This window comes from Papilio polytes, unplaced genomic scaffold, assembly GCF_000836215.1.
Source record: "Papilio polytes unplaced genomic scaffold, Ppol_1.0 DF822178.1, whole genome shotgun sequence".
In the NCBI taxonomy this organism is placed as follows: Eukaryota; Metazoa; Arthropoda; class Insecta; order Lepidoptera; family Papilionidae; genus Papilio; species Papilio polytes.
The window spans coordinates 5,709,371-5,723,277 of NW_013527026.1; the positions used below are offsets into that span (position 1 = coordinate 5,709,371).

General features: G+C 33.6%; 2 protein-coding genes across 3 annotated transcripts in view; one reads left to right on the forward strand and one right to left on the reverse strand.

Annotated features, from left to right (window-relative positions):
- LOC106106638 (C-terminal-binding protein) overlaps positions 1 to 12,912 on the reverse strand; it is a 69,146-nt gene extending 56,234 nt beyond the window's left edge. For both annotated transcript variants that reach the window (XM_013287251.1, XM_013287252.1), the window contains exon 1: positions 12,661 to 12,912. The gene's annotated coding sequence lies outside the window, so the exon portion shown is untranslated. The remainder of the gene's footprint in view (positions 1 to 12,660) is intronic.
- Positions 12,913 to 13,205: 293 nt separating this feature from the next.
- Positions 13,206 to 13,907, forward strand: part of LOC106106455 (macrophage erythroblast attacher) — a 10,328-nt gene continuing 9,626 nt past the window's right edge. Inside the window, exon 1 of the mRNA XM_013287033.1 lies at positions 13,206 to 13,464. Coding sequence (XP_013142487.1) covers positions 13,426 to 13,464 — 39 coding nt within the window. The 5' untranslated portion in view covers positions 13,206 to 13,425. The remainder of the gene's footprint in view (positions 13,465 to 13,907) is intronic.

A 13,907-nucleotide genomic window follows, 5' to 3' on the forward strand; every position in this document is an offset into this window, starting at 1 on the left:
GTAAAATATGTCGTAAATATAAAAACACTTAATAATGGAGTCCTCATAATATAACACACGAAAACTCTATTCTTATAATCATTTAAAAAAATATAAAACTACAAAATGCACTGACATTCACTGAAGTTGGTCACACTGCCATGTTAAATACGAAGAAGTGACGTCGTTGGTGTTTGAGATCGAGTAATGGAGGGTAAAAAATATTGCGGCGTTTTTAATTTATATTTAATTTGAGACAAACATTCAAGGTCTCTAAATGTTATTATAGGTTTTAAAATGCTGTCTTTAAAATATTAAACATAACTTTATTTGGATTTGTAACATTAGGAAACATCCCCATTGAAACAATGCGGTTAAAAACTCTAGTGCTGTTAAAACAAGCAAGTCTAATTTGTATATTTTAAGGTCAAATATTATGACTAAACTATTTTATCAGGCGACAATTTTGCTTTTATATTTCTCTGTTAATTTTGATAATCATAACTTCGTTTTTTACTCAATTTCCACTTTACGCTTAAAAATATAGCGATGTATATAATAGGCATCGACTTAGCGACACACCTTGTTTAGTGTACATAGTACTGCGTGCGTCATAACTTTATACTTTAAACAGATAAAAAATACACTAAACATACGATATTACTAGTTACATCTAGTTTATACAATCTTATCGTGTTTGACGGATTGTGGTCATGATAAATGTGGGATGTTACTGGAACACATATAAATAAAATAATATGTAAAATGTTTTATTGCATTTGGCATTCATACTGTTGTATTCCTATTGTTATTATAAGCAATTTCACCTTATTTAAAATACTTGATGAACGGTCTAACAGCTAGTCAACATGTCGACACTTATTTACCCAAAGAAATATGCTAGAAGCTAGACATTAGAAAAAAAAACAATCATTATTCACACAGACGTACAAACAATACCGGTCACGACTAAAAACGTCATTAGCACATTCATTAGCCTATCTATACTTCGACTGGCGAAAGGTCGACGACCGAAAACTTTCAATAGACAAAAAGAATTCTAAACGTCTAATGGAGACAGCATTGCGTACAGACCGCGAGTTAATTCAAAAGAAAAAGCTACACGTTTAGCGAGTTAATTGCGTTTGCAACTCTTTTAAAAAAAAGCTAAAAGGCATAACATATAAGCGTTAGAGTAATAAAACGAACACGTCAAACGGCTGGTTCAGCTGGCGTGCTCGGCGGAAATAAAAATTGCAATAGCCGACAGTTCGTGGACGAATGTCGGCTGTCGGGCGGTGGCCAACTTTGTGCCGACTAAGTAATTGCCTTTTACAGTTTTGTCGCGAACAAACTTCCGAGCTGAATCATCATACGTCTTTTCAACAGAAAAACAACTGGACGTTAGAAAAAATAAGAAAAAAGCGAAATGAGCACACATTAGAAATAGAAAAGCGGGACAACATTTTAAAAAAAAATTAAGCCAACCTCTTAGTGTAACCAATTTGTTACTATTTTTATGAATACCGTATACTAGAAATGGGAAAATAATATACAAAAGTCATTAGTAAACAAAACTTTCTAGAATCGTATTAGGAGAAAATAAAGCATAATAAAGTACCGGTACAGTAAAAACTTCAACTAGCAACATCAGTTACATCCGTCTTACATAATGTATATCGCACTAACATCAGAATCCGATCCCACGGACCGGCGAATGTAACACTAAAAAAGGGGTAGCCTAGATCCATCGCCTTTTACGGCGCAGCGAGATAAAACACGAGATGTACTCGCGCGGCATAATAAAACTACCACATAAATCTCGAGACCTTACCAATGTCTTGCTACCAATAGGGCTGTTTTACACACGTATTGATCAAAACATTTATTATAAATTTATTTTTAATACAAGTTATTATCGATGGCGTTCACTGACAATACCGAATAATATTATTAATAACAAATAGAAAAACTTGATTCAAACGATTTAAGACTGCCAAAGTTTACAGAATTTTCGAACAGAACCCAAAAAATTATTATAAAAATAAATATTCATATATTCATCAATTCTTTTAAAATAAATTAAACATATTGTGATGGGTGTCAACCCTAAGGATAAACCCAATTCACAGCGACCACGCGGCTCACGTCCTGCCGCTGACACAACTCCTTGCAAAAACAACGCGCCTCCACAATACTACAATAGCCGGCTGAGCTGAGCTGTTTCCTCCTAGCACCCCCCTTACCTCCTACGTTTCACCGCCCTCCTCCCAGTCCTCTCCCTCTCCAGCTACTTACGTGACTCAGCAGCGAGCGAACGTTATATCAAATTCGACGTCGCGCGACTTTAGTGGCTTGTTTTTCGTTTGTAACGTAGGTGGTTTTTTTCGTCTTCTCAAAGTCAAGTCAATAAAACATCCGGTAATGGCGCTATTGGCAAAGATAAACGTGAGCGACTGCGAATAAATTACACAGACAAATTCCCTTTATTCTTTTTATTAAAGTTTGAGGGAACTGTGGAGAGGAATGTCGGGAACGAATTTGTAGAGTTTCCGGGAGTTGTTTTGAGGCCTGCGACTGGGAATGCAAATTTGTTTCCTCGGGACATAAACTTGCAGACTTTTTATCATTTAATTATTAATAGTACAGTTAAAAACTAAATTATACTATACCATTTTACCACAAAAATTCAATGGTATAACTTTCACAATAATAAACATAGTAAAACCTCTTACAAATATAAGTAATACTAAAAACCAAAGATTTTAAAAATTCGTTTAATGCTTACAAGGATAGATGTCCTTTTTGTAATAAGATTTTTCAAGAGTTAATAAGTCGATAGGTTTATTGATTTCATGCAACCCTAGTTGCGACGGAAGGTTTAAGAAGTTAGAAGTTTTAGCGGAGTCGAAACTGAATCGAAAGAGCGCTCGACAAAGTTGTGTAACTTTGGGTTGTAATAAAACTTTCCTCGTAACAATTCCCATTCAAGTTAGTCGGTAATATGCGTTGGCGGTTCTAAAGCTGTTATGTCGCAAACTTTACACACTGACATTCCAAAATCTTATTAAATTAATAATCGAATTAAAACTACTCTAATACTACAATATTTAAATGTACATTTATAACAAAAACCCAGAAGATTTTGTTAATTAACTGACAACTATTGCAATAAATAATAAACATACTACTACAGGTGTCAACAAGATTAAAAATCACCTATTCTTTTTCACAGATATATAACTTCAAACAGTCCATTAAGAACAACATTCGATATAAACCTACGTACAATTATGCTTCGTGTCTGAGACGAGGTCAATGCATCCCAGACAAGCAGACATAGATCGGCGGATGTATCAGTTTTTCAAGCACAAAAAACGATATTCTTTTAGCATCTATCGAAGCGACAAACGGGGTCCACGCTACGGCCGCAAGGTCAACGAACTCGCGACAAACGCGCCGCTGCACCGTCGCTAAACGACATCCAATTAGCAGCGATCGCCCGGCTTTCATTAACCGAGCCAAACGTGAACCGACCGAATAAACCAACGTCCGGAAACCGTAAAAAAATTGAAACCCCAACGACTTAGTTAACGCACATTTATCTAAATACAAAGAGGTGGAAATTACGTTAATTTATTTACGGATTTAGTTATTTAAGTCGATATAGGAAGTTTTATTTGAGAATTTCAAATAATATGATCAGTGACTTATTCCTACACCTAAAGCGTATAATATTATCGTACAAACGTTTATAAACATGTCTGCAACATTACCAACGTAATTCAAATTATTTATACAAACCTCTCCGTAGTATAAAAGTAGTTAGGCCAGGCAGGTGGTTGGATAAACCAAAAATGGCCGCTCCAGCTGCGAGGCAATGGTACCCCGCTGTATACGGCCTTGTTACCATACGTGGGTGTATTACATATTTGTTAGGCTAATGTACAACTGCGCACAATCAAGTATGAATTTCAGACTGACGAGTATCAAAGTGCTAAACTGCGTCACGTAAGAAATTAAAGTTAAACTTCATGTCATTATCGATTTTTAAGTTTAGATGGATAGATGGATGTTTGTTAGAGTTTGTAGCCTAAACGGCTAGATCTGCAAAAAATTTTTAGATCTATGTGAAATTGACCACTCCACACAGGGCTGTGATGATTTGCTATGTCTCTTAGTGGGGACGTATAGTGATGATGTTGAAATAGTGTTATTCATACTTTAACTTTTGTATTTGTTTTAAACGCTAATTTTGCAATGATAATGTACATAATAGCCCAATTATAGCTCAAAAATGTTTTTTAACTCACTTACAAAGAAAATACTTCACAACCTCAAACAAACAGGAACATTCCAAAGATATCTGTCCACAGATAAAATATAAGTAATATCTGACTTGCATATTTGTTGCGTACTGTCGCGTATTGCATCAATACGGTCGATATTTCATAGGGGTGAACGACATCGCCGAATATTATACGAATTCCGTAGAGGCGGAATTGACTCATAAATTGTACTTCGCAGGCTCGACGGCCAATGCAATAAACAACAGAATGTTCACCAAAACCTATTACTACCGATATTTTTATGCATAAAACTTACAAAAAGTTTATACACAGTACAATGATGTTTCTACATAAGTATTTAGATAAACTGTGGCAACTATTAAAATATTTCCATAAATGTTATTTGTCATCTCTTTCATAATTATTGAGTTATATGAGACAACAATAATCTAATTAATATTATAAATACGAAAGTTTACATGGATGGAAGGATGTTGGCAGCCTAAACTGCTAAACGTATCTCGATAAAATTTGTCATAGATGTAAAGAATAGTATGGGAAGAATAAATAGGCTACTTACTTTTGTTTTTTCAATTCCACGCGGACGGAGTAGGCTAACACTGGTGTCTTAATATTAGTTTTTCATTAGCGCTATTTCTGTATCGGAGTGACATTTTTGTTTGCAATTTCATCCAAGTAGCAAACTTGTGCTATTTGCATGCACAAATTAAAGCGAATTCCCAACTTGTGGAACATTTGTCCCGTGAGATTGTTATATTCGAGCTTCAACTTTACACATTATGTACGTGAGAATAGTTGCAACAACTTTAACACCTCAACTTGAATTCTGCAAAACTTCCGACAGAAACTATTCTATCTATGAATTGCTTCTTTTGTCATTTGTATTGTAAACTTACTTTGAACTAATATAATAATAAGTCGACGTATTATAAAACAGTTAAAATACGTAATTTCATAATTGTATGAACATAAATCTTACTATCTAAGATGTTCATTACTATATATATCTCCTCAACAAACCTTGATGAAATTGGTCAGTGATGTGGCACATAGTCTGGAAGAACACAAGCAACTAATTCATTTTTTTAATTTATAACTAGCTTTCGCCCGCGACTCCGTGAATTGAAAAAGACAAAAGTCAATATTCTATGTGTTTTTTCTGACTATCATTTACATATATGCCAAATTTCATCGAAATCCGTTTAGGCTACAAACTCTTAACAAACATCCATCCATCCATCTAAACTTTCACATTTATAATATTATGAGTAATTACATTAGACAACTTTTAAGATAAGTTACTTGTCTTTAAATTAATTATTGCCATCTCTAGTACTGTTACTCAATAATAATAAAAATAAATATCAAACAATCCCATCAAATTCATTGCCAAGTTCGTAAATCCACACAAGGTTAGACAACTAAATTCCCTCAAGAACAAACAGTAATGCCTTACTGAGAAGTGTGTTACTACAATAAGGGGACGGAACGAGGTCATACAGACGCCCTAGTGATACGTCACAGGACTCTAGAGACCTCTACCGCACAACTATCGAACCGGCCTTTGTTTGAAATCGTATATCATTACATTTATAACATTTATAATACCAATGAATTATACACTTTTGCAAATAAAGGAATCAGTAATTAAAAAAAAAACATTTAGTTATTGTCGACAATAAAAAAATATAAAATTTCATAGAAACGTTATTTGTTTAAACATTAGATATTTAGCTTTGGTAAAGTAAAATACTTGTTTTTGACTAATATCAGAGAGAGCCTTTTCTACAATATTTAATAGCGAACATTAAATTTCTTTATCTACGTCTATTCGACGTTTTGAAGTAAAAGATGGCGAATTTAATGTATTAAGGCGTCTCTCGTGCAATAACATTCGGGAAATTTTATCGCCAGTGACGTCAGCAATCGCCAATGGCGTAGTTATCGCCATGTCGCTGCATCAGTGATAACTGCTTGCTATTTTAGTAGATTCTGTACACTGATAATGTATTTAATTACGTCATGTGTCCAGATTGAATTAAACCAATCGGAAATTTCCCTATTCCCTTCTAGTCGATACCATTCAGTTATTTGTATAGTAGGTTATTTTAAAAAAAAACTTATAAAATATCTTAAAAACAGTCCCACTGTTTGATATCAAGATAAAATACTTATGTGATCAGCTTTCACTATTAACTTACGTCAACGGATTTACGTTTTTTTTCGAAGACGAAGTGAAATCTTTAACATCGACGTAAATCTTAAAAGTTCCTGTTAATCTTTTGCGAGACATCGGTAATGTCCTACGGGATCCTAAAAGGAATTATAAAAAAAGAAAACATTTTATCAAGGAAACGCGGTGTAATAATTATAAAAACGGCCAAGAGGAGGCTTTTATGTAGTACTACTATTGCCCGCGACTTGCTATCAGTGGAATTATAAAAACATAGTAAGTACTTAACGCGTTTCATGTTTAACATCTGTCAAATTTAATCGAGATGCGTAGAAAAAACATATCAATGAATCCGACCAAACTGTCTTATTTATGATATTAGTAAACGTTATTAGTATGATTTGTTTCATCTATTTCATTTACATAACATTTAGGAAAATAAGGCAGGGCATTAAAACATCATCCGCCACGCCCAATGAGCGGGGAGCTCATTCGGAAAATCAATACAAAATCATTTCAACAATAATAATTCGCAAAGCTGTTCGGTAATTACAGTTTTAATAGGACGGTCAGTGGGGTGGCCACCCCCACCACGGTCCTCGCGAGATGACTGTTCGGGCTGGGGGTGGTGGGCATCGAAGGGAGGACAGTGGGAAGGGGACAATAACACTCCGCAGCACAATAGAGAGCTTTGAGTAAAATTATATCGCTTTTGATAATGTGAACGATCGGCGCGGGTCGCGGGACGTAGTACACGATTCCAGTTGTAAACCCAGCATTAATTAAAGATAATTCTACTTTGGATAAAGTTTCGAATCCAATTACTCATTCGAGTTGGCTTAACTCGAAGTTTGAAAGTCATATTTGGTTGCTGAAACTTCTATACAGTAAACTTTACGGGATCCTAAAATTTTAAATTAAATAATCTCAACATAGACAACGCATATCTATCTAACAAAATGCGTAGAATGTTTTAACACAGCTATAGTATTTATAAAAAAAAAGAATAAATACGCCATTAACCTTTACCCGATTTAAAATTGAGAGACAAATTTATTGCAAGTACAGAAGAGCAATTTGCGTTCTAAACGAGCCGCCTACGGAAAAACGATAGCTGCTGCGGCGCGCGGCCGCAATGTATGCGCATACATTTCCTTTGCCGGATCGTGGACGCGTGCAATTAACAAATTCAGTACGCACTACTGGGAATTTGAACCAATCTTCTCGATATACCAAAGATTAGTGATGACGTAATCACGTTTAAAAACAATGCCAAAGCAGACATTCGTTACTTTCTTTCAATTAAAGATATTCTGCACATAATACAGACTTGCTAACGGCAAAAATTAAGCTTACAAGATTCTTAATATAAAAAAAAAACACTATTATACTGGCCATCTACAAATATAGCTTTATAAAAAAAGAACAGGTATGTTAGGTATGGCGCGTATTTAACGGCCAGAATCGATAGCCGATCGACGAGAGGCGGTCGTGTGCGTGTCCGTGTGTGTTGGCTACAGACGGAACGGATGCGGTCCGGGCACACATCGCAATAACTATTTACCGAGAAACGTCGTGCATGGCGCGGCTTTTATGGTTGTACAGCACGTATTATTATTTTTAATATCAACCAAATGGAAAAACACTAGCAAATTTTATGACAAACATAATACAGTTGTATTTAATTAGTCATACCAATTACCACCATCACAGATTATTAAATGACTAATCTTGAATGGGCTAAAAGTGCGAATATCTATTTTTTTCCACTTTTTTCCTTTTAACTGATTCTTAACTATGCCGTAGTTCGTGTTTGTTAATATAAACGAATGCATAATGAATGATGAAACTGAAACCAGACATATATCAAAAATTCATTACGAAAAAAAATGTTCATATCTTATCACGTCGGCAAATTTAAAAGAACTGAAAAAAATACTCGTACTTACGACACATGGACGAAGCTATCTTTATTTTAGCAATTTAACATAATTTTCTGTCATGCCAGATTTTATTATGAATATTGTCTTTACGGAGTGTCGGCATAATTTGTGCTTCTCTACCATCCATCCATCCATACTTCCGGTATCACACCATTTTCTCAAGCAAGAATACGTTATGGTAAAAAAAAAAACATATCGACGAATTGAATACCTCCTTCTTTTGGGAAGTCGGTCAAAAATAAAAATAAAGATATAATAATCTTGCTGTGGGATTCATAATTGAAATCCGAGACCTTTAAAGAAATTAGCGGAATCTATTCAAACTTTACTTTAAAACATTTCTCGAAATTGGCTTCTTTCACAGAAGATTAGAAGATTTTACTTAAAGCGCTTAGCTTAAGCGTATTGACCTTGGGCCGGCCAAACCTCGTAACAATGAAGCCTTATTGAAGAGGTGAAGCGTCTTTTAGTCATTCAGATTACCAAGAAAACACAATTATGTGAATTACGAAAACTATTATGTATTTTACCGTATTGTTTGTAACTATGTAGAGATTTTAAAAATGTAATCAGAAAAAACTAACTGCTAATTAAACCAAAGAAAATACCTTTATTAGCTTTGTACTAAAAAATTGTGGATTTTTTTTATAATACAATTTAATTGTAATTACACATATTAAAGGTTTAATAAATTCGACAACCCTATTCGTTTTGTATGCAGAGCCTATCGCGTATACATATAGCGTTGAGATCTTGACATCGGCACAGCAGGGGTGCCTCCACCACTAGCGATACGCCACATCTGTCCTAGTTTCTAATCATTCCATCGGCTGAATGCATTTAAATAGTGCTCTAACAATATAGAAAAGCGTTTTATACTGTTTTAAGCGTATCATACATTTACGAATTTTACACATCAATAGTAAAACATATACAAGGAAAAAAGCATGTAGGGTAAATCTTTTTAGTTACATGTAATTTTTTCTGGCCAGATTTAGAAGTAATCACAAGTTTAGAAAACTTTGCTGCAAGATAAAAAAAAATACTTGGTCCTAACAAATCCATCAATCTTGGATCCTTTAATATTTAGTATTATCATCACTTTGGATTCTGTCAATGTGATACAACTTGCAATTTACGTATATATTTATCGTTGTATAGCATCAAGAAGTTTTTTATCCAAAATCGAATCAGTAACATGTATAAAAAATACATAGGAACATTGATAAATGTTGATAAAGCGCTGACGTAAATACGTAAGAATGTGCAAACATTATAGCACACTGAACTCAATTTAATATGTTATGAAAATAATATATTTAACAACTATGTTTAGAGTGCTCTGACAATAGACAAATGTTGCATTCGAGTTTGCGTTATTATTATACTACTGAACCTTAAAGTGCGGACACACCTTTGACTAAACTATCGCCCAACTGTTTAGTCTAGCTTTGAGATTCCTATGAGCTTGTATGGAGGTGCGCACATTACTCGATTTTTAGTTGTGCAAATAAACAGTTGAGTTGGCTGTGAAAAGTGTGCGCCCGCTCTAACTTTTACGTATGCAAAGATAACATAATATAATCAATAATATATTACGGTGACCTAGTGCGGATGGCACTAAGTCGCTGGATGTTATGAGCAACACCACATACTGTGGATGACATCAAACAAGGCTTATATTCTTTGATCGCACTGGACTAATAATTTTGTCGAATACCGATTTTTCAGTACTTTAAATACTCATACGTCCAAATGTCAGTAACACTCGTCGCAGTACACAGGTGAGTGGTATATTGCAGGATCTAAGTAAATCTCAAATTCATACTTGAGTAAAATAAGAGGTTCAGTTCAGATGTATTTTACGCTTGATGGTAGGCACTATTCGCCCGCAAAATTAGAACAAAGTGGATTGACACAACTAAATGATTTTCTAATCTACTTGATTAAATTTTCGTTGTTCAATTAGTTAGTAAATAACTGTACTCCACTTAATTACTACTAAATGATGCTAATTAGCCTTTACGTCTAGCTTTACACTGACATAGATTATGACAATTGTTAAGCTAACAGCCTACATAGTGTTAAGAAGAAAATCAGTAATGTGCTGGATTGGCACAACACTAGATCATTGACATATACATCCCATCCTTATCTGACATCTGTCAATGTCATTTAGACATTAGAATAGCGCCATTTTGATTGATTAGTGGTCTAATTGTAGAAATTATTTACACTGTTTCAATTATATTAACTAACAATAGCTACATGATCTAAAATGTCTAAACTGGTCAACACTAGACGTGAAATTCACAAGCCAAAGGCGTCAGTGTATAATTTACGACACACTTTGGCCGGCGGTCGACGGCCTGGGTTACATTACCGTTGCGACATCGCCTTATCCGATAACACTGCTGGAATATGTAACTTAATAGCTTTGTTTGTGCACTTTTTATAATTAAGCTTGTATCTTAAGCAGATAGACTGAGACGCATTTCTTAAGATGCAATTAAACCTAATACTTGGAAAACTGCTTTAATAGCAGCTGCTGTTTTTCCAATGAAAGAAATTAAAAAATAACAATATAATTAAAATTTATTAACAATAGTTAACAAAACTTGTAACCAAATCACATCTACTTTAATTTATACTAAAATAGAAGCAGTCAGTCTATGAAAACATAAATTGTTGATTTCTTTGTACATATCCTACATTATATTCATTATCTATTCAGAACTACATCTCATTATAAACTGAGGATTTAAAGCAAATATGCTGTAGTCCAAATTTTTCATATTCCAATACATGAAATTTCAGTTAATATTATAAGCTACAATTTAGTATGCCTAGTTGGACTGCATATTTGCTTTTATGTCTTAACAGTTCGACTCCCTGTTCTGTTTTTTAGCTCTTTGTTTAATTTACTTTTTAATAGGCAATGTTAGTTGCCATTAATTAACCTAACTGGACCTTAACTACCAAAGAGGTTTCACCTTCACTCTCCTTTACTTCCAAAGCGGTTGGATCTTCATTCAACACAGGATTTAGAAATGAGGTGATTCTTTTAGTAGACAAGGAACATTCAAATAGATAAAAATACATATGAATTTAAGATCAAATATATGTGTTGATATAATTGTTTTTAAATTTAAAGTCATATTATATACATGTTTAATTAATTTTGAAACTTATATTTGTTAGTTGGGAAACAACAATAACTATAATTAAAGCTAACAAAATTCATTAAACAAGTGAGGGAAACTCTCTGTTCTCAAAGTTTGAAATTTAAACTTTGTTTATTAAAAACAAGTATAACACAGCTTAGAGAAACTTTGAAGAATTTAATGAAACTTCACAAAAGAAATCCAACAAGTCCAAAGTTAAAACAAATACAAGAAGCCTAAATAGGTAAATAATGAAAGGCAAAAACTTTCCAATGAAATCCATTCAAAGTTTTTACCCAATTCAAAGTATGTTAAATGAGAAGTCAGTACTAATTTAACTTTGAAAACTTTGTTCAAAATGTTGACTATGTTTGATATTAAAATCTAATTACTTAAATTATATAGTTACTTAAGTTTTATTCATCTATGTCAGTAAAAGAACTGCAATAATAAGGTTTAAATTTCAGTTTTGCTATTTACTTTAAAAAAAGTTTATGACAACAAAAATCCTCTATTGTATAAAAGTAAACAATGAGTTTATAATTATAGAGAAATTGATAACATAGTTCTGCATAAATTATTTAGTTTCAATTTTTCGACGTTAATATATTTTTTTTCTCGTATGCCTGAATTGAAATGACACGTTAGTACAAAGTAACTTTGCACCAAGAATATATAAAGCGTTTGATTGACGTTCCTAAACGATGTCCTAAACTACAAGAGCTGAATAGTGTTCGTAAACGCACTAACTTTCTAAACTATAAGTAGGTCATCAAAGTCCCAACAGCGCGCAGTTTAAAACACCGCGTGTTCGTTAATCTTCAAGCCGTACCCAAAAATCGGTACGTTCTAGAAAGTCATGACCCGCGGTTCTGTGGCCGTGAATTTGTGACGCGTCGGTGGCGTCGGCGAATATGTCGTCGCCCGTCAACTAGACCACTGCACGGAGCCCGCTTCGCCACCATTACGATGACGCTATCACATTTTTACATATAACACGGTTGCTAGAATGTTTATGTCTGCGAAACTGCCGACTAACGCTGACACATACTTCTAGCCGATTCTTTAACAACAAATATATACGGTCTTACCGTCTAAAATGCTGAATCCAACAACAAAGAATCACCAGCCACGCGCTCCAGTTAGAGGGCACTCACTAATCACGAAACCACAACGTAAGGCAGCAATATTATGTCACTGTAACGTTTGTTTTGTTCACAGTCAATAAACGAAGTCAATTTGAATGAAGTTTTCTTGGTTTTCTCGCAATAAACACTAAACCGGGAAAGCGAACCCTGAATCACCGCCAGCTCCGTACAAAATGGCGGATTAGCGTAATGAAAGTGACGCGCTGACGCGCCGACAAGTTGTACAGATTAAAAAGCATTCGGAATAGTTATAGACTAAATAATTTAAAACGATCTAATAATTTTAATCAAGTCAATGAGAGTTTGTTAAACGCATAAATTAATATTCTTTTTCATACATTTTTATATGAAAGTCTACTTCTTTAAAACTTGTAATAATTTTTGGTTTCGACCATTCGACATCATGTGGTAACATTGCAATTTAGTGTTACCACAATGAAATATAAATTATTTTTGATTCGTGAAGACTCCATTTAATCTTTTAATTAAAAAAATATCAATTTTGCAAAAAAACCTTAACGTTTTTATAATTCTCGGGGTCGATTTTATATTACAACTTGATTATAAAAACCCATCAAACTTTAAAACCATTTCCTATTGTGTTTACTTTTGATTACAATCAGCTGAGTTTTGTTGTCATTGTTTTAAATTGTCATCGAAATTACGCCTTATATCCACATCTGTTAATTTGCGAATCAAATAAATAAAATGAACGAAATAAAATCCCTCGAACATGCAACTTTAAAGGTGAGGTTTAAAAAGCAATCAATATGTAACTACCGTTTGATATTTTTTATGTCCACCATACTTCGCAATACGTATTATTTTATCAATAATTGAACATATGTTATAATTAAAGTCTAATAGTTTGTAATATTAACTGAGTACCCACTGGTCTGTTGATCGCCTTAACGTAAAATTCAACGGGTTTTGATATATTTTACATTTCTGAACTGCTTTCTACTAGAATTCTGTAAGTAATTTTCCATAAAAATAAAAATTATCTTAAAACATAACATGAAGATGGAAAAAACTTTTTGTTTTGTATATTCTATTATTCTACCATTGTCTTTTTTCCTATTACAAAGAAAAGAAAGAACTTTTATGTTTCTTAGATTTAGTAAATTGACTTGTTTGTAAGTTTGTTTAAGATGTAACATATTGTACATCTATGTAGTACACATTTATGT